General features: G+C 45.3%; 1 protein-coding gene across 4 annotated transcripts in view; it reads right to left on the bottom strand.

Moving 5' to 3' along the window:
* DDX4 (DEAD-box helicase 4) overlaps positions 1–22,014 on the bottom strand; it is an 87,352-nt gene extending 65,338 nt beyond the window's left edge. The window contains exons 1-5 of one of the 4 annotated variants that reach the window (XM_072922775.1): positions 21,884–22,014; positions 21,539–21,621; positions 21,023–21,086; positions 19,071–19,136; positions 284–349 (exon numbers count right to left, since the gene is read on the bottom strand). In XM_072922775.1, coding sequence (XP_072778876.1) covers positions 284–349; positions 19,071–19,136; positions 21,023–21,086; positions 21,539–21,621; positions 21,884–21,959 — 355 coding nt within the window. In that variant the 5' untranslated portion in view covers positions 21,960–22,014. Of the gene's footprint in view, positions 1–283; positions 350–14,372; positions 14,439–19,070; positions 19,137–21,022; positions 21,087–21,538; positions 21,622–21,883 lie in introns of all 4 variants that reach the window. The other 3 variants (XM_072922773.1, XM_072922772.1, XM_072922774.1) reach the window with 3 other exon arrangements.
* Between the last annotated feature and the right edge of the window lie 219 nt (positions 22,015–22,233).

The following is a 22,233-nucleotide window of genomic DNA, read 5'->3' as shown; positions in this document are numbered from 1 at the left end:
TCGTCCAAAGCTACCACAAAATCCTTTAAACTCTCTGTTTTGTGTACCAGCCCCACCTACAGCCTTTCGTTCTTGAAAACCTGCAATAATACAGCATTGCACACAGTAACTCACTTTGCCCACTTCTGCATTAGCACATCAAGTACCTTTTATCTGGATGAAGAAGTCATTTCAACACTTTCACTCTTCACGGCTCACTCTCAGGGAACGAGAAAAGTCAGGAAGAGTGACCAGTGTATGCTGCCATCATACAAACCAGCCAATACAGAAAACTTGCACTTACCTCGCCCAAACCCCTTAAACCCTCTGGTTTGTGTAGTGGCATCTTCTTCAATTCCTTCTTGAAAACCTGCAGTACAGCATAGCACATAATTACTGAAGCTTGCCTAATTCTGATGTGCAGGTCTAGCCCCTTGTATCTGGTAAGTGTTTTTCTCATTCATTTTAGTCCTATAAAATGTACAATATAACAAAGTGATTTTCCTAAATATATTAAAAAATGAAGACAAGAGATACTTTTTTGCCAGAAAGCATTCAGCTGTTCTATCATACCGTAAAAATAAAGAGCATCATCTGGTACAGGACACCAGGAAGTTCTCCTAGTACAGCATCTGTGGATTCCTCTCCACCAATGCCTGGTGTACACCAGGATGTCAGTCAGTTCAGTTTTTCACATCAACAAATAAAAACTACATCTTAAAGGCTGACACACAAAAGACAGTATCCTAAGTATCCATAAAAACAACAGACCTTAAATACAGCTTGCAAGTTACTTCATAATTGCTGCTAGAGAATTTACAGCAAAACTGCTTGCCATCAATGCCCTGCATCCAAATGCTGCTTTCTTGCTCACTCAAACAAGTCTAACATTTCCCTACCATAACAGTCCATTCAGTCCAAAAGGTGGGAAAATGGTCTTAATTTTTTGAAAGAATAGAAACTGTGCTGGTTTTGTAAAAAAGCTACTTGTTTTTTAACAGAAATTAATTGCCATCATGTATTAAGGATGATGTTTATGCACTCAATGAGTATTACCATGATGCCTCTGCAACACTTACTAACAATCATTATTTGAACCAAATATAGTCAAATCAATTGTTCTTCAGGTATCAAGGAGCACTTCTGAAAATGCATAGTAATGACAGAATGGTTTGGGTTGGAAGAGACCTTAAAGGTCACCTAGTTACAACCTCCCTGCTTACGGGCAGGGTTGCCACCCACTAGATCACGCTGCTCAAAGTCCCAGTCAAGCTAATGTTCATTGTGTCCAGCCTAAATCTCCTCTGGTGCAGCTTAAGACTATTTCCTCTTCTCTAGTCACTAGTTGCTTGGGAAAAAAAGGCTGATCCTCACCTGGCTACAACCTCCTTTCAGTTGTAGGGACTGATATGGTTTCCCCCTAAGCCTCCTTTTCTCCAACTAAACACATGCAACTCCCTCCATTCTCCCTACAGGCCCTGTGCTCCAGACCCTTCATCAGCCCTGTTGCCCTTCTCTAGACTTGCTCCAGCATCTCAAGGTCCTTCCTAAACTGAGGGGCCCAGAACTGGACACAGTACTCAAGATATAGCCTAACCAGCACCAAGTACAGGGGACAGTCACTGTCCTGGCCACACTACTGCTGATCCAGGCCAGGATGCCACCTGCCTTCTTGACCACATTGCTTGATGTTTAGCTGGCTGTTCAGTACCCTAGCTTACTTTCTGCCTGTCTGCTGTCCAGACACTTTGCCTCATCCTGTAGTGCTGCAGGGCACTGTTGAGACCCAATGGCAGTACCCAGCACTTGGACTTGTGTAGCCTATCACTGGATTCAGCCCATCAATCCAGCCTGTCTAGGTCCCTTTGCAGAGCCTTCCTGCACTCCAGCAGATCAAAACACACACAACTTAGTATCATCTGCAAATTTGCTAATGGTAGATTAATCCCATTGTCCAGATCATCAGCAAAGATACTAAACAGGACTGGGCCAAATATAGATCCCTGAGGGACACTACTACCAAGTTACTGCTCACCAACTGGATGCAGCACCATTCACAACTCTCTGGGCCCAGCTGTCTAGTCAATTCTTAACCCAGCAAGCCATAAGCTGACAGCAGGTATATGCTATGGGAGATGGTGTCAAAGGCTTTGCTAAAGTCCAGGTAGACAACATCCCCTCATCCACTACGTGGGTCACTTGGTCACAAAAGGATATCACATTAGTCAGGCAGGACACGCCACTCCAAAATCCACGCTGGCTGGGTCTGATCCCTTGGCCATACTGTATGTGCCATGTGATCACACTCAAGATGATCTGTTCCATAATTTTGCTGGGCACCAAAGGCAGGTTAACAGGCCTGTAGTTTCCCAGATGTAACACAAAGCTGTCCTCCATACATTCCAAGAAGCTCCTAGACTGCATCTTCTCCACTGTGTTGAGTTCCCAGCAGATTATTTGGTAGGTTAAACTCTCCTACATGAACAAGGGCCTAAAGATCTTGAAACATCCTCCACCTGCTTACACAATAATTCATCCATCTCTTCATCCTGGTTAGGTGGTCTGTAAGACATCCACCAGGATGTCAGCTTTGCTGACCCTCTGCTGATCCTTGCCCATAGACACACAACCTTATTATCATTAATCATACATTCTGTAGTGCCGAGACCCTCTCTCAAATACAAAGGGACCCCTCCACCTCTTCTCCCTTGCCAGTCCTTCCGAAGAGCAAGCAGACATCCATTGCAGCACTCCAGTCACGTAAGTCATCCCACCACATTTCCATGACAGCTACTACATCACAGTTTTCCTTCAGTACAACAGCTTCCAGCCAGTCTTGTTACCCACACTACATGTATCTATGTGCATGCACTTCAGCTGGGCTGATTTCACTGCTGACTCTGGCCTACCACCCTTAACCTCCTCTCTAAAAAGCCTGGTTTCATCTCCTTCCCCCTTCAAACCTATTTTAAAGCCCTATCAATCAGCCCTGCCAACTCTGGCCTAGAATCCTTGTTAAGACAGATGAAGCCTACCTGACTCAAAACAGGCCTGCTGCTGTGAAAATTGCCCCATGACCAGAAAAAACAAAATTCGCTGATGGCACCAGCCCTTAAGCCAGTTACTGGTAATATGGGCTCTCCTGTTTTTTTCATCATTCATCTGTGCTACTGATGAAAGAGGGCAAAACATCACCTGTGCTCCTGTCCCATGAACCAACTGAACCAGAGCCTTAAAGTCCTTTTGAATTGCACTGGTGCTGTCAACCTCATCACTGCAGACTTGGACAGTGGGTAATAATCAGACATCTGGGTAATAGTAAGTAGGTAATCAATCACCTGAATTAGTTCAGGGAGTCTCCTGGTGATATCCTGTAGATGGGCCCCAGGCAGACAGCAGACTTCCCCTGTGGGGGTGGGTCCAGTCACCATACTCAGTTCCCCTTATAAAGGAGTCACCTACTAGAACCACCCTTCCTTTACTCTTAAGACCTTAGGCTGTGATCCATCTGACAGAATAAGTACAACTGGAAGACCCTCCAGACACATTTTTTCCTTCAGTATAATCTGCCTGACCCTCTGGATGCAGAGTCTCACACCTAATTCTGTAAGGGCACCTGGGAAGGCAATGGGGGTTGGGGAGGGACCTCTTTATTCCCCCCCATCTACTAGGTCTCCTCCTCCTGCCTGGCAGCAAGCAGGGCAGAGCTCCTCTGACACCTTCTGAGTTTCTCTTGCAGTTGGAAGGGTGTTACTCCCTTATTTTATTTCTCTTTTGCTTCCTCTAATACTTCTTAGGGCCCTTCCACCTCTTCTTTAGGCTCTGACCCCAGACAGAGCAAATCACTCACTTGGTTACACAGTAGGCAGTTTTTTTTTTTTGTTCTGTTTTGCACCATCCCCTGGTACTAACACCAGGCTCAGACACTCCCTGCAGCCAGCGGTCTGGACACTTGCCTCCCTCTTGGGGAAGTTCTGTGTAGTTAGCAAACACTTGCAGGCAGTAGCAACAGCAAGAGCTTTTAACCATTTGTAAATAAGTACTGGATCTAGTAAAAGGGGGTGGGAGAAATGGCAACAAAAAAAAAAAACAAAAAACACAGCCAAAATACCAATCTACCAGACAAAACACATCACCAGGAGGATGGCTGTGTACCACCTGTGCTGACTGCCACATAAACTGACTTACCACAGGTCCCTGCTGCACCACACCCTCACTGCTATGCCATGACCATTTCCCCACCTGTTATCTGCCATACCACACCCACACTGACCCCAGTTTGCCCACTCCTGGTCATTAGTGCTCCTAGTGCATGTTAAAATGTGCACAAATGTCCCTCACTCCCCTGAATGGCTGGCACGGGGGAGGAGGGGTGGGGGGTGGAAGCTACTTGATCAACTCTTGTAAATCATCATATAGGTAAGAATAATGGAATTCAACAACTAAAGCCAGCTATTTGCTCCAACAAATCTGAAGAGCAACAATCCCAAGAACTTCTTCATTAATGCCAACCTATACTGTATTAGAACCAGTAATATTCAAGACACAATTCATATTCCACAGCACAGCTGAAGAACAGAACTAGTAGTAGCAGATCTCAGTTCTTCATGGTAGTTCTCAGGGAGCAAAACAACCCGGGAAGATCACCAACCATACACTGTGCACATACAAAGCACTCAGTATGAAAAAAAGACCAAACCATCAGACTTACTGTCACCTCGTCCAAAGCTACCACAAAATCCTTTAAACTCTCTGTTTTGTGTACCAGCCCCACCTACAGCCTTTCGTTCTTGAAAACCTGCAATAATACAGCATTGCACACAGTAACTCACTTTGCCCACTTCTGCATTAGCACATCAAGTACCTTTTATCTGGATGAAGAAGTCATTTCAACACTTTCACTCTTCACGGCTCACTCTCAGGGAACGAGAAAAGTCAGGAAGAGTGACCAGTGTATGCTGCCATCATACAAACCAGCCAATACAGAAAACTTGCACTTACCTCGCCCAAACCCCTTAAACCCTCTGGTTTGTGTAGTGGCATCTTCTTCAATTCCTTCTTGAAAACCTGCAGTACAGCATAGCACATAATTACTGAAGCTTGCCTAATTCTGATGTGCAGGTCTGGCCCCTTGTATCTGGTAAGTGTTTTTCTCATTCATTTTAGTCCTATAAAATGTACAATATAACAAAGTGATTTTCCTAAATATATTAAAAAATGAAGACAAGAGATACTTTTTTGCCAGAAAGCATTCAGCTGTTCTATCATACCGTAAAAATAAAGAGCATCATCTGGTACAGGACACCAGGAAGTTCTCCTAGTACAGCATCTGTGGATTCCTCTCCACCAATGCCTGGTGTACACCAGGATGTCAGTCAGTTCAGTTTTTCACATCAACAAATAAAAACTACATCTTAAAGGCTGACACACAAAAGACAGTATCCTAAGTATCCATAAAAACAACAGACCTTAAATACAGCTTGCAAGTTACTTCATAATTGCTGCTAGAGAATTTACAGCAAAACTGCTTGCCATCAATGCCCTGCATCCAAATGCTGCTTTCTTGCTCACTCAAACAAGTCTAACATTTCCCTACCATAACAGTCCATTCAGTCCAAAAGGTGGGAAAATGGTCTTAATTTTTTGAAAGAATAGAAACTGTGCTGGTTTTGTAAAAAAGCTACTTGTTTTTTAACAGAAATTAATTGCCATCATGTATTAAGGATGATGTTTATGCACTCAATGAGTATTACCATGATGCCTCTGCAACACTTACTAACAATCATTATTTGAACCAAATATAGTCAAATCAATTGTTCTTCAGGTATCAAGGAGCACTTCTGAAAATGCATAGTAATGACAGAATGGTTTGGGTTGGAAGAGACCTTAAAGGTCACCTAGTTACAACCTCCCTGCTTACGGGCAGGGTTGCCACCCACTAGATCACGCTGCTCAAAGTCCCAGTCAAGCTAATGTTCATTGTGTCCAGCCTAAATCTCCTCTGGTGCAGCTTAAGACTATTTCCTCTTCTCTAGTCACTAGTTGCTTGGGAAAAAAAGGCTGATCCTCACCTGGCTACAACCTCCTTTCAGTTGTAGGGACTGATATGGTTTCCCCCTAAGCCTCCTTTTCTCCAACTAAACACATGCAACTCCCTCCATTCTCCCTACAGGCCCTGTGCTCCAGACCCTTCATCAGCCCTGTTGCCCTTCTCTAGACTTGCTCCAGCATCTCAAGGTCCTTCCTAAACTGAGGGGCCCAGAACTGGACACAGTACTCAAGATATAGCCTAACCAGCACCAAGTACAGGGGACAGTCACTGTCCTGGCCACACTACTGCTGATCCAGGCCAGGATGCCACCTGCCTTCTTGACCACATTGCTTGATGTTTAGCTGGCTGTTCAGTACCCTAGCTTACTTTCTGCCTGTCTGCTGTCCAGACACTTTGCCTCATCCTGTAGTGCTGCAGGGCACTGTTGAGACCCAATGGCAGTACCCAGCACTTGGACTTGTGTAGCCTATCACTGGATTCAGCCCATCAATCCAGCCTGTCTAGGTCCCTTTGCAGAGCCTTCCTGCACTCCAGCAGATCAAAACACACACAACTTAGTATCATCTGCAAATTTGCTAATGGTAGATTAATCCCATTGTCCAGATCATCAGCAAAGATACTAAACAGGACTGGGCCAAATATAGATCCCTGAGGGACACTACTACCAAGTTACTGCTCACCAACTGGATGCAGCACCATTCACAACTCTCTGGGCCCAGCTGTCTAGTCAATTCTTAACCCAGCAAGCCATAAGCTGACAGCAGGTATATGCTATGGGAGATGGTGTCAAAGGCTTTGCTAAAGTCCAGGTAGACAACATCCCCTCATCCACTACGTGGGTCACTTGGTCACAAAAGGATATCACATTAGTCAGGCAGGACACGCCACTCCAAAATCCACGCTGGCTGGGTCTGATCCCTTGGCCATACTGTATGTGCCATGTGATCACACTCAAGATGATCTGTTCCATAATTTTGCTGGGCACCAAAGGCAGGTTAACAGGCCTGTAGTTTCCCAGATGTAACACAAAGCTGTCCTCCATACATTCCAAGAAGCTCCTAGACTGCATCTTCTCCACTGTGTTGAGTTCCCAGCAGATTATTTGGTAGGTTAAACTCTCCTACATGAACAAGGGCCTAAAGATCTTGAAACATCCTCCACCTGCTTACACAATAATTCATCCATCTCTTCATCCTGGTTAGGTGGTCTGTAAGACATCCACCAGGATGTCAGCTTTGCTGACCCTCTGCTGATCCTTGCCCATAGACACACAACCTTATTATCATTAATCATACATTCTGTAGTGCCGAGACCCTCTCTCAAATACAAAGGGACCCCTCCACCTCTTCTCCCTTGCCAGTCCTTCCGAAGAGCAAGCAGACATCCATTGCAGCACTCCAGTCACGTAAGTCATCCCACCACATTTCCATGACAGCTACTACATCACAGTTTTCCTTCAGTACAACAGCTTCCAGCCAGTCTTGTTACCCACACTACATGTATCTATGTGCATGCACTTCAGCTGGGCTGATTTCACTGCTGACTCTGGCCTACCACCCTTAACCTCCTCTCTAAAAAGCCTGGTTTCATCTCCTTCCCCCTTCAAACCTATTTTAAAGCCCTATCAATCAGCCCTGCCAACTCTGGCCTAGAATCCTTGTTAAGACAGATGAAGCCTACCTGACTCAAAACAGGCCTGCTGCTGTGAAAATTGCCCCATGACCAGAAAAAACAAAATTCGCTGATGGCACCAGCCCTTAAGCCAGTTACTGGTAATATGGGCTCTCCTGTTTTTTTCATCATTCATCTGTGCTACTGATGAAAGAGGGCAAAACATCACCTGTGCTCCTGTCCCATGAACCAACTGAACCAGAGCCTTAAAGTCCTTTTGAATTGCACTGGTGCTGTCAACCTCATCACTGCAGACTTGGACAGTGGGTAATAATCAGACATCTGGGTAATAGTAAGTAGGTAATCAATCACCTGAATTAGTTCAGGGAGTCTCCTGGTGATATCCTGTAGATGGGCCCCAGGCAGACAGCAGACTTCCCCTGTGGGGGTGGGTCCAGTCACCATACTCAGTTCCCCTTATAAAGGAGTCACCTACTAGAACCACCCTTCCTTTACTCTTAAGACCTTAGGCTGTGATCCATCTGACAGAATAAGTACAACTGGAAGACCCTCCAGACACATTTTTTCCTTCAGTATAATCTGCCTGACCCTCTGGATGCAGAGTCTCACACCTAATTCTGTAAGGGCACCTGGGAAGGCAATGGGGGTTGGGGAGGGACCTCTTTATTCCCCCCCATCTACTAGGTCTCCTCCTCCTGCCTGGCAGCAAGCAGGGCAGAGCTCCTCTGACACCTTCTGAGTTTCTCTTGCAGTTGGAAGGGTGTTACTCCCTTATTTTATTTCTCTTTTGCTTCCTCTAATACTTCTTAGGGCCCTTCCACCTCTTCTTTAGGCTCTGACCCCAGACAGAGCAAATCACTCACTTGGTTACACAGTAGGCAGTTTTTTTTTTTTGTTCTGTTTTGCACCATCCCCTGGTACTAACACCAGGCTCAGACACTCCCTGCAGCCAGCGGTCTGGACACTTGCCTCCCTCTTGGGGAAGTTCTGTGTAGTTAGCAAACACTTGCAGGCAGTAGCAACAGCAAGAGCTTTTAACCATTTGTAAATAAGTACTGGATCTAGTAAAAGGGGGTGGGAGAAATGGCAACAAAAAAAAAAACAAAAAACACAGCCAAAATACCAATCTACCAGACAAAACACATCACCAGGAGGATGGCTGTGTACCACCTGTGCTGACTGCCACATAAACTGACTTACCACAGGTCCCTGCTGCACCACACCCTCACTGCTATGCCATGCCCATTTCCCCACCTGTTATCTGCCATACCACACCCACACTGACCCCAGTTTGCCCACTCCTGGTCATTAGTGCTCCTAGTGCATGTTAAAATGTGCACAAATGTCCCTCACTCCCCTGAATGGCTGGCACGGGGGAGGAGGGGTGGGGGGTGGAAGCTACTTGATCAACTCTTGTAAATCATCATATAGGTAAGAATAATGGAATTCAACAACTAAAGCCAGCTATTTGCTCCAACAAATCTGAAGAGCAACAATCCCAAGAACTTCTTCATTAATGCCAACCTATACTGTATTAGAACCAGTAATATTCAAGACACAATTCATATTCCACAGCACAGCTGAAGAACAGAACTAGTAGTAGCAGATCTCAGTTCTTCATGGTAGTTCTCAGGGAGCAAAACAACCCGGGAAGATCACCAACCATACACTGTGCACATACAAAGCACTCAGTATGAAAAAAAGACCAAACCATCAGACTTACTGTCACCTCGTCCAAAGCTACCACAAAATCCTTTAAACTCTCTGTTTTGTGTACCAGCCCCACCTACAGCCTTTCGTTCTTGAAAACCTGCAATAATACAGCATTGCACACAGTAACTCACTTTGCCCACTTCTGCATTAGCACATCAAGTACCTTTTATCTGGATGAAGAAGTCATTTCAACACTTTCACTCTTCACGGCTCACTCTCAGGGAACGAGAAAAGTCAGGAAGAGTGACCAGTGTATGCTGCCATCATACAAACCAGCCAATACAGAAAACTTGCACTTACCTCGCCCAAACCCCTTAAACCCTCTGGTTTGTGTAGTGGCATCTTCTTCAATTCCTTCTTGAAAACCTGCAGTACAGCATAGCACATAATTACTGAAGCTTGCCTAATTCTGATGTGCAGGTCTGGCCCCTTGTATCTGGTAAGTGTTTTTCTCATTCATTTTAGTCCTATAAAATGTACAATATAACAAAGTGATTTTCCTAAATATATTAAAAAATGAAGACAAGAGATACTTTTTTGCCAGAAAGCATTCAGCTGTTCTATCATACCGTAAAAATAAAGAGCATCATCTGGTACAGGACACCAGGAAGTTCTCCTAGTACAGCATCTGTGGATTCCTCTCCACCAATGCCTGGTGTACACCAGGATGTCAGTCAGTTCAGTTTTTCACATCAACAAATAAAAACTACATCTTAAAGGCTGACACACAAAAGACAGTATCCTAAGTATCCATAAAAACAACAGACCTTAAATACAGCTTGCAAGTTACTTCATAATTGCTGCTAGAGAATTTACAGCAAAACTGCTTGCCATCAATGCCCTGCATCCAAATGCTGCTTTCTTGCTCACTCAAACAAGTCTAACATTTCCCTACCATAACAGTCCATTCAGTCCAAAAGGTGGGAAAATGGTCTTAATTTTTTGAAAGAATAGAAACTGTGCTGGTTTTGTAAAAAAGCTACTTGTTTTTTAACAGAAATTAATTGCCATCATGTATTAAGGATGATGTTTATGCACTCAATGAGTATTACCATGATGCCTCTGCAACACTTACTAACAATCATTATTTGAACCAAATATAGTCAAATCAATTGTTCTTCAGGTATCAAGGAGCACTTCTGAAAATGCATAGTAATGACAGAATGGTTTGGGTTGGAAGAGACCTTAAAGGTCACCTAGTTACAACCTCCCTGCTTACGGGCAGGGTTGCCACCCACTAGATCACGCTGCTCAAAGTCCCAGTCAAGCTAATGTTCATTGTGTCCAGCCTAAATCTCCTCTGGTGCAGCTTAAGACTATTTCCTCTTCTCTAGTCACTAGTTGCTTGGGAAAAAAAGGCTGATCCTCACCTGGCTACAACCTCCTTTCAGTTGTAGGGACTGATATGGTTTCCCCCTAAGCCTCCTTTTCTCCAACTAAACACATGCAACTCCCTCCATTCTCCCTACAGGCCCTGTGCTCCAGACCCTTCATCAGCCCTGTTGCCCTTCTCTAGACTTGCTCCAGCATCTCAAGGTCCTTCCTAAACTGAGGGGCCCAGAACTGGACACAGTACTCAAGATATAGCCTAACCAGCACCAAGTACAGGGGACAGTCACTGTCCTGGCCACACTACTGCTGATCCAGGCCAGGATGCCACCTGCCTTCTTGACCACATTGCTTGATGTTTAGCTGGCTGTTCAGTACCCTAGCTTACTTTCTGCCTGTCTGCTGTCCAGACACTTTGCCTCATCCTGTAGTGCTGCAGGGCACTGTTGAGACCCAATGGCAGTACCCAGCACTTGGACTTGTGTAGCCTATCACTGGATTCAGCCCATCAATCCAGCCTGTCTAGGTCCCTTTGCAGAGCCTTCCTGCACTCCAGCAGATCAAAACACACACAACTTAGTATCATCTGCAAATTTGCTAATGGTAGATTAATCCCATTGTCCAGATCATCAGCAAAGATACTAAACAGGACTGGGCCAAATATAGATCCCTGAGGGACACTACTACCAAGTTACTGCTCACCAACTGGATGCAGCACCATTCACAACTCTCTGGGCCCAGCTGTCTAGTCAATTCTTAACCCAGCAAGCCATAAGCTGACAGCAGGTATATGCTATGGGAGATGGTGTCAAAGGCTTTGCTAAAGTCCAGGTAGACAACATCCCCTCATCCACTACGTGGGTCACTTGGTCACAAAAGGATATCACATTAGTCAGGCAGGACACGCCACTCCAAAATCCACGCTGGCTGGGTCTGATCCCTTGGCCATACTGTATGTGCCATGTGATCACACTCAAGATGATCTGTTCCATAATTTTGCTGGGCACCAAAGGCAGGTTAACAGGCCTGTAGTTTCCCAGATGTAACACAAAGCTGTCCTCCATACATTCCAAGAAGCTCCTAGACTGCATCTTCTCCACTGTGTTGAGTTCCCAGCAGATTATTTGGTAGGTTAAACTCTCCTACATGAACAAGGGCCTAAAGATCTTGAAACATCCTCCACCTGCTTACACAATAATTCATCCATCTCTTCATCCTGGTTAGGTGGTCTGTAAGACATCCACCAGGATGTCAGCTTTGCTGACCCTCTGCTGATCCTTGCCCATAGACACACAACCTTATTATCATTAATCATACATTCTGTAGTGCCGAGACCCTCTCTCAAATACAAAGGGACCCCTCCACCTCTTCTCCCTTGCCAGTCCTTCCGAAGAGCAAGCAGACATCCATTGCAGCACTCCAGTCACGTAAGTCATCCCACCACATTTCCATGACAGCTACTACATCACAGTTTTCCTTCAGTACAACAGCTTCCAGCCAGTCTTGTTACCCACACTACATGTATCTATGTGCATGCACTTCAGCTGGGCTGATTTCACTGCTGACTCTGGCCTACCACCCTTAACCTCCTCTCTAAAAAGCCTGGTTTCATCTCCTTCCCCCTTCAAACCTATTTTAAAGCCCTATCAATCAGCCCTGCCAACTCTGGCCTAGAATCCTTGTTAAGACAGATGAAGCCTACCTGACTCAAAACAGGCCTGCTGCTGTGAAAATTGCCCCATGACCAGAAAAAACAAAATTCGCTGATGGCACCAGCCCTTAAGCCAGTTACTGGTAATATGGGCTCTCCTGTTTTTTTCATCATTCATCTGTGCTACTGATGAAAGAGGGCAAAACATCACCTGTGCTCCTGTCCCATGAACCAACTGAACCAGAGCCTTAAAGTCCTTTTGAATTGCACTGGTGCTGTCAACCTCATCACTGCAGACTTGGACAGTGGGTAATAATCAGACATCTGGGTAATAGTAAGTAGGTAATCAATCACCTGAATTAGTTCAGGGAGTCTCCTGGTGATATCCTGTAGATGGGCCCCAGGCAGACAGCAGACTTCCCCTGTGGGGGTGGGTCCAGTCACCATACTCAGTTCCCCTTATAAAGGAGTCACCTACTAGAACCACCCTTCCTTTACTCTTAAGACCTTAGGCTGTGATCCATCTGACAGAATAAGTACAACTGGAAGACCCTCCAGACACATTTTTTCCTTCAGTATAATCTGCCTGACCCTCTGGATGCAGAGTCTCACACCTAATTCTGTAAGGGCACCTGGGAAGGCAATGGGGGTTGGGGAGGGACCTCTTTATTCCCCCCCATCTACTAGGTCTCCTCCTCCTGCCTGGCAGCAAGCAGGGCAGAGCTCCTCTGACACCTTCTGAGTTTCTCTTGCAGTTGGAAGGGTGTTACTCCCTTATTTTATTTCTCTTTTGCTTCCTCTAATACTTCTTAGGGCCCTTCCACCTCTTCTTTAGGCTCTGACCCCAGACAGAGCAAATCACTCACTTGGTTACACAGTAGGCAGTTTTTTTTTTTTGTTCTGTTTTGCACCATCCCCTGGTACTAACACCAGGCTCAGACACTCCCTGCAGCCAGCGGTCTGGACACTTGCCTCCCTCTTGGGGAAGTTCTGTGTAGTTAGCAAACACTTGCAGGCAGTAGCAACAGCAAGAGCTTTTAACCATTTGTAAATAAGTACTGGATCTAGTAAAAGGGGGTGGGAGAAATGGCAACAAAAAAAAAAACAAAAAACACAGCCAAAATACCAATCTACCAGACAAAACACATCACCAGGAGGATGGCTGTGTACCACCTGTGCTGACTGCCACATAAACTGACTTACCACAGGTCCCTGCTGCACCACACCCTCACTGCTATGCCATGCCCATTTCCCCACCTGTTATCTGCCATACCACACCCACACTGACCCCAGTTTGCCCACTCCTGGTCATTAGTGCTCCTAGTGCATGTTAAAATGTGCACAAATGTCCCTCACTCCCCTGAATGGCTGGCACGGGGGAGGAGGGGTGGGGGGTGGAAGCTACTTGATCAACTCTTGTAAATCATCATATAGGTAAGAATAATGGAATTCAACAACTAAAGCCAGCTATTTGCTCCAACAAATCTGAAGAGCAACAATCCCAAGAACTTCTTCATTAATGCCAACCTATACTGTATTAGAACCAGTAATATTCAAGACACAATTCATATTCCACAGCACAGCTGAAGAACAGAACTAGTAGTAGCAGATCTCAGTTCTTCATGGTAGTTCTCAGGGAGCAAAACAACCCGGGAAGATCACCAACCATACACTGTGCACATACAAAGCACTCAGTATGAAAAAAAGACCAAACCATCAGACTTACTGTCACCTCGTCCAAAGCTACCACAAAATCCTTTAAACTCTCTGTTTTGTGTACCAGCCCCACCTACAGCCTTTCGTTCTTGAAAACCTGCAATAATACAGCATTGCACACAGTAACTCACTTTGCCCACTTCTGCATTAGCACATCAAGTACCTTTTATCTGGATGAAGAAGTCATTTCAACACTTTCACTCTTCACGGCTCACTCTCAGGGAACGAGAAAAGTCAGGAAGAGTGACCAGTGTATGCTGCCATCATACAAACCAGCCAATACAGAAAACTTGCACTTACCTCGCCCAAACCCCTTAAACCCTCTGGTTTGTGTAGTGGCATCTTCTTCAATTCCTTCTTGAAAACCTGCAGTACAGCATAGCACATAATTACTGAAGCTTGCCTAATTCTGATGTGCAGGTCTAGCCCCTTGTATCTGGTAAGTGTTTTTCTCATTCATTTTAGTCCTATAAAATGTACAATATAACAAAGTGATTTTCCTAAATATATTAAAAAATGAAGACAAGAGATACTTTTTTGCCAGAAAGCATTCAGCTGTTCTATCATACCGTAAAAATAAAGAGCATCATCTGGTACAGGACACCAGGAAGTTCTCCTAGTACAGCATCTGTGGATTCCTCTCCACCAATGCCTGGTGTACACCAGGATGTCAGTCAGTTCAGTTTTTCACATCAACAAATAAAAACTACATCTTAAAGGCTGACACACAAAAGACAGTATCCTAAGTATCCATAAAAACAACAGACCTTAAATACAGCTTGCAAGTTACTTCATAATTGCTGCTAGAGAATTTACAGCAAAACTGCTTGCCATCAATGCCCTGCATCCAAATGCTGCTTTCTTGCTCACTCAAACAAGTCTAACATTTCCCTACCATAACAGTCCATTCAGTCCAAAAGGTGGGAAAATGGTCTTAATTTTTTGAAAGAATAGAAACTGTGCTGGTTTTGTAAAAAAGCTACTTGTTTTTTAACAGAAATTAATTGCCATCATGTATTAAGGATGATGTTTATGCACTCAATGAGTATTACCATGATGCCTCTGCAACACTTACTAACAATCATTATTTGAACCAAATATAGTCAAATCAATTGTTCTTCAGGTATCAAGGAGCACTTCTGAAAATGCATAGTAATGACAGAATGGTTTGGGTTGGAAGAGACCTTAAAGGTCACCTAGTTACAACCTCCCTGCTTACGGGCAGGGTTGCCACCCACTAGATCACGCTGCTCAAAGTCCCAGTCAAGCTAATGTTCATTGTGTCCAGCCTAAATCTCCTCTGGTGCAGCTTAAGACTATTTCCTCTTCTCTAGTCACTAGTTGCTTGGGAAAAAAAGGCTGATCCTCACCTGGCTACAACCTCCTTTCAGTTGTAGGGACTGATATGGTTTCCCCCTAAGCCTCCTTTTCTCCAACTAAACACATGCAACTCCCTCCATTCTCCCTACAGGCCCTGTGCTCCAGACCCTTCATCAGCCCTGTTGCCCTTCTCTAGACTTGCTCCAGCATCTCAAGGTCCTTCCTAAACTGAGGGGCCCAGAACTGGACACAGTACTCAAGATATAGCCTAACCAGCACCAAGTACAGGGGACAGTCACTGTCCTGGCCACACTACTGCTGATCCAGGCCAGGATGCCACCTGCCTTCTTGACCACATTGCTTGATGTTTAGCTGGCTGTTCAGTACCCTAGCTTACTTTCTGCCTGTCTGCTGTCCAGACACTTTGCCTCATCCTGTAGTGCTGCAGGGCACTGTTGAGACCCAATGGCAGTACCCAGCACTTGGACTTGTGTAGCCTATCACTGGATTCAGCCCATCAATCCAGCCTGTCTAGGTCCCTTTGCAGAGCCTTCCTGCACTCCAGCAGATCAAAACACACACAACTTAGTATCATCTGCAAATTTGCTAATGGTAGATTAATCCCATTGTCCAGATCATCAGCAAAGATACTAAACAGGACTGGGCCAAATATAGATCCCTGAGGGACACTACTACCAAGTTACTGCTCACCAACTGGATGCAGCACCATTCACAACTCTCTGGGCCCAGCTGTCTAGTCAATTCTTAACCCAGCAAGCCATAAGCTGACAGCAGGTATATGCTATGGGAGATGGTGTCAAAGGCTTTGCTAAAGTCCAGGTAGACAACATCCCCTCATCCACTACGTGGGTCACTTGGTCACAAAAGGATATCACATTAGTCAGGCAGGACACGCCACTCCAAAATCCACGCTGGCTGGGTCTGATCCCTTGGCCATACTGTATGTGCCATGTGATCACACTCAAGATGATCTGTTCCATAATTTTGCTGGGCACCAAAGGCAGGTTAACAGGCCTGTAGTTTCCCAGATGTAACACAAAGCTGTCCTCCATACATTCCAAGAAGCTCCTAGACTGCATCTTCTCCACTGTGTTGAGTTCCCAGCAGATTATTTGGTAGGTTAAACTCTCCTACATGAACAAGGGCCTAAAGATCTTGAAACATCCTCCACCTGCTTACACAATAATTCATCCATCTCTTCATCCTGGTTAGGTGGTCTGTAAGACATCCACCAGGATGTCAGCTTTGCTGACCCTCTGCTGATCCTTGCCCATAGACACACAACCTTATTATCATTAATCATACATTCTGTAGTGCCGAGACCCTCTCTCAAATACAAAGGGACCCCTCCACCTCTTCTCCCTTGCCAGTCCTTCCGAAGAGCAAGCAGACATCCATTGCAGCACTCCAGTCACGTAAGTCATCCCACCACATTTCCATGACAGCTACTACATCACAGTTTTCCTTCAGTACAACAGCTTCCAGCCAGTCTTGTTACCCACACTACATGTATCTATGTGCATGCACTTCAGCTGGGCTGATTTCACTGCTGACTCTGGCCTACCACCCTTAACCTCCTCTCTAAAAAGCCTGGTTTCATCTCCTTCCCCCTTCAAACCTATTTTAAAGCCCTATCAATCAGCCCTGCCAACTCTGGCCTAGAATCCTTGTTAAGACAGATGAAGCCTACCTGACTCAAAACAGGCCTGCTGCTGTGAAAATTGCCCCATGACCAGAAAAAACAAAATTCGCTGATGGCACCAGCCCTTAAGCCAGTTACTGGTAATATGGGCTCTCCTGTTTTTTTCATCATTCATCTGTGCTACTGATGAAAGAGGGCAAAACATCACCTGTGCTCCTGTCCCATGAACCAACTGAACCAGAGCCTTAAAGTCCTTTTGAATTGCACTGGTGCTGTCAACCTCATCACTGCAGACTTGGACAGTGGGTAATAATCAGACATCTGGGTAATAGTAAGTAGGTAATCAATCACCTGAATTAGTTCAGGGAGTCTCCTGGTGATATCCTGTAGATGGGCCCCAGGCAGACAGCAGACTTCCCCTGTGGGGGTGGGTCCAGTCACCATACTCAGTTCCCCTTATAAAGGAGTCACCTACTAGAACCACCCTTCCTTTACTCTTAAGACCTTAGGCTGTGATCCATCTGACAGAATAAGTACAACTGGAAGACCCTCCAGACACATTTTTTCCTTCAGTATAATCTGCCTGACCCTCTGGATGCAGAGTCTCACACCTAATTCTGTAAGGGCACCTGGGAAGGCAATGGGGGTTGGGGAGGGACCTCTTTATTCCCCCCCATCTACTAGGTCTCCTCCTCCTGCCTGGCAGCAAGCAGGGCAGAGCTCCTCTGACACCTTCTGAGTTTCTCTTGCAGTTGGAAGGGTGTTACTCCCTTATTTTATTTCTCTTTTGCTTCCTCTAATACTTCTTAGGGCCCTTCCACCTCTTCTTTAGGCTCTGACCCCAGACAGAGCAAATCACTCACTTGGTTACACAGTAGGCAGTTTTTTTTTTTTTGTTCTGTTTTGCACCATCCCCTGGTACTAACACCAGGCTCAGACACTCCCTGCAGCCAGCGGTCTGGACACTTGCCTCCCTCTTGGGGAAGTTCTGTGTAGTTAGCAAACACTTGCAGGCAGTAGCAACAGCAAGAGCTTTTAACCATTTGTAAATAAGTACTGGATCTAGTAAAAGGGGGTGGGAGAAATGGCAACAAAAAAAAAAAACAAAAAACACAGCCAAAATACCAATCTACCAGACAAAACACATCACCAGGAGGATGGCTGTGTACCACCTGTGCTGACTGCCACATAAACTGACTTACCACAGGTCCCTGCTGCACCACACCCTCACTGCTATGCCATGACCATTTCCCCACCTGTTATCTGCCATACCACACCCACACTGACCCCAGTTTGCCCACTCCTGGTCATTAGTGCTCCTAGTGCATGTTAAAATGTGCACAAATGTCCCTCACTCCCCTGAATGGCTGGCACGGGGGAGGAGGGGTGGGGGGTGGAAGCTACTTGATCAACTCTTGTAAATCATCATATAGGTAAGAATAATGGAATTCAACAACTAAAGCCAGCTATTTGCTCCAACAAATCTGAAGAGCAACAATCCCAAGAACTTCTTCATTAATGCCAACCTATACTGTATTAGAACCAGTAATATTCAAGACACAATTCATATTCCACAGCACAGCTGAAGAACAGAACTAGTAGTAGCAGATCTCAGTTCTTCATGGTAGTTCTCAGGGAGCAAAACAACCCGGGAAGATCACCAACCATACACTGTGCACATACAAAGCACTCAGTATGAAAAAAAGACCAAACCATCAGACTTACTGTCACCTCGTCCAAAGCTACCACAAAATCCTTTAAACTCTCTGTTTTGTGTACCAGCCCCACCTACAGCCTTTCGTTCTTGAAAACCTGCAATAATACAGCATTGCACACAGTAACTCACTTTGCCCACTTCTGCATTAGCACATCAAGTACCTTTTATCTGGATGAAGAAGTCATTTCAACACTTTCACTCTTCACGGCTCACTCTCAGGGAACGAGAAAAGTCAGGAAGAGTGACCAGTGTATGCTGCCATCATACAAACCAGCCAATACAGAAAACTTGCACTTACCTCGCCCAAACCCCTTAAACCCTCTGGTTTGTGTAGTGGCATCTTCTTCAATTCCTTCTTGAAAACCTGCAGTACAGCATAGCACACAATTACTGAAGCTTGCTTAATTCTGATGTGCAGGTCTGGCCCCTTGTATCTGCTGTTCTCAGTCCTTGTTTAATGATTTCACAAGAACTTTAAGTTACAATTGAGTGCTTCGCCTAAACATATGAAAAACTAAAGATGGGAAGTACTTCTTGCCAAGAAGCCTGACAGAAAACAGTACTGCTCTCCTGTACAATTTCAAGAAGTAAATCATACATTCCGTCTTTTAAGTATTTGTTTTCATATGTGTATATGCTCATCAAACCACTAACTTCAACTCTTCAGGAAGGACACAGATCAATTAAGACTTCTGGTTCCAGGGCAACTAACAGCATTTGTCCCTCACAGTTTTCTTAACTGGTAGTACAGAGTAAGAGGGCAAAGTCAGTTGTTTCCTGCTATGAAGTGAGGACTCGAAAACATGTCTCTCAGATCTACAAAATTCTATTTTTTATTACTCAGAATTGCTTATTCAGTTGACAGTAAGTATGTAGTTATTTTTATTTCTAATGCTTATCCTTAGTCACTCTTCTAAGGGAAAGAGAAAGGAAATAAAGATATATATATAAACATAAGTCACATGCATAATCAAGGTATTCCTCAATTCAGGCCGAAGTTTCTGGATTTATCAAAGGTCCAAAGAGCCAGCTTAGATCATAATTTACTCCTCAGTCCTTATTTTTCAGCTGAACACCTGTTCTATCATATTGGAATGACAAAGAACATCATCAGGAACAGGACAGCATGAAGTTCTCCTAGCACAGCATCTGTGGCTCCTTCACCACCAAAGCCTGGTGTGTATACAAGTATGTCAGTCAGTTTGTTTTTTCCACATCAGTTATAGACATTAAAATTTTATCTTAAGGGCTGATATGCAAATGACAGCATCCTATGTATCCATAAATACTACAGAGCTTAAATACAGCTTGCAAGTTACTTCATAATTGCTGCTAGAAAGTCTACAACAAAACTGCTTGACATTAGTGCCCTGCACCAAATAAGCCTAGCATTCAACCACTATAACAGGGTTCAAGGAAAAGTACACAGAAATGGTATAGTACTTTTCCAAAGAATCAACTGTGCTGTTTTTGACTGGGATAGAGTCAATTCACTCCACAGCACTTGGCACTGGCCTGTGCCTTGGATTTCTTAGAAACAGTATTGATAATAAAGAGATGGATTTAGTTAGTGCTGAGCAGTGCTCATACTGAACTGGGGCCTTTTCTGCTGCTCACCCACCAGCACCACACAACAAGAGGAGATGAAGGAGCACAAGACAGGATGGGACAGAGCCAGGAAAGCTGATCCCATCCCACATCTCACCAAGCTTAGGCTATAAATCCAGGGAAAGAAGGAGGAAGAGGAGGGCACTCAACTCTGGTGTTTGACTCCCCAAAATATGGTCATGCATGAGGGAGCTTGACTTTCGTGGAGCTGAACCTGCCTGCTGATTGAAAGTGAATGGCAAAATTTAATGTATCATACACAACTAGCCATTAGAAATACAACCACTACTGGAAGTTACCTTTGGCTGCAAAATTTCTTTTTCTACCAAAACTAGTCACTGGCTGATGTTGTGAGTTCATAAATTCATCAGTAACAATAATAAAAAAAAAATAATTAAGTTAAAATTCCAAGCTATCTTTGACTCATTAGCAGGTACATGTTACTATATAATTGCAGTAAATAAGGAAGCTCTGACAGTCAGAAAGTCTATTCGTTATGTTCTCTATATAATTTGATGCCATTATTCTATAGGGGCCCCATTAAAATATCACAGCAATTTTATATTTTCCCTTAATCTTGTACAATGCTCAAAGGACCAACTCTTCCAAACATCAACAAAGCCAAAAGTACCCTTCACATACCAAATGAGTCTACACTTGAAGTAAAGACAGATGAGGCGTCATTTGGTCTCTCAAGCAAGTTAACCTGCAGAAAGAAAAAAGGCACAACAACACAACGACTTTAGGCCTAGCAAAGCATTTAAATACAAACACAGTAACCAAGTCATGCACTTCAAAAAAGCTGCCTTCTGCATCTTCTGAAAAATGCATTTCACGCTAAATGGCACACTGGCCACATCTGAATATTACCAAAAATCATAATACACACAGCTGATATGTCAAGCCCACTTAAGCAGACAACAATCACTAGTATCCAAACAAAACACCACCAAGTAAATTGCTAGTGCAACGAAAACTCCTCTCTTCAGTAACAGCGAAGAGAGGAGTGGCCTATGGCTGCCTAACGCATTTCCAATCAGGAGAACAGGGAACACCACTGCCCAGCAGCCACGCAGGCTGCAGGGACAGGGGTTGGAGGAAGGAAAGAGAAAAGACACAAAGATACTCCAGTGCCATAGCTGCCCCTCCCACGCATACCTTCTCAAGGGATGGGAGTAACGCCTCGGCCCCTATCTCCGCATTCCAGTCTTCTTCCATTGTGTTGCGTCCTGCCAGACCTGCTTTCAGGAGACAGACACATCAGCGGCCGCCTCCCGCCAGGCTTCGGAGCGTACCGCGAAATAACAGAAAATGGCGCCCCGCGCAATAACAGAAAATGGCGCCCCGCGCCGAGGCTCGCCGACACGGGACGCCGCCGCTGCCTGCCGGCGGGGCTGAGCACGTCCGGGCCGGGCGCTGCGCTGGTGGGGACGGTGGAGGTGAGGGTCCTGCCGCTAAAAAGCACCCCACTTCCCTTAGGGCAGCGCGCAGCCCCCCTCCTACCTCCTTCCTCCAGCGCCAGCGCAGCGCGCCGAATGAAGATGGCGGCTGACGCCGACAGCCCGCAATACGGCCACATGTGCCGCCGCCGCCACGTCACGTGTGGCGCCCGACGGCCAATGGGCGCGGCGCGGGCGGGCTCCGCGGGCGCGCCCCGCTGCTCTCACGTGCTGCCGCTGAGGCGCGAGTGGCGCCGCCAGGGCCCGTCGCGGCCGCGGTGGCCGAGCCGCAGGTGCACGGACTGCTTCACTGCGGCAGCTTTTCCGAGCATTAGCGTCATACCCAAGGACACATGTGCTTCTGCTGGAATATACAAAAAAAGAAAAGGGGGGAAAAATGTGTGAAATAGCAAA

Source organism: Taeniopygia guttata, chromosome Z, assembly GCF_048771995.1.
Source record: "Taeniopygia guttata chromosome Z, bTaeGut7.mat, whole genome shotgun sequence".
In the NCBI taxonomy this organism is placed as follows: Eukaryota; Metazoa; Chordata; class Aves; order Passeriformes; family Estrildidae; genus Taeniopygia; species Taeniopygia guttata.
Note: the sequence above shows the minus strand (reverse complement) of the source record. Positions and strands in the feature narration are given on the sequence as shown.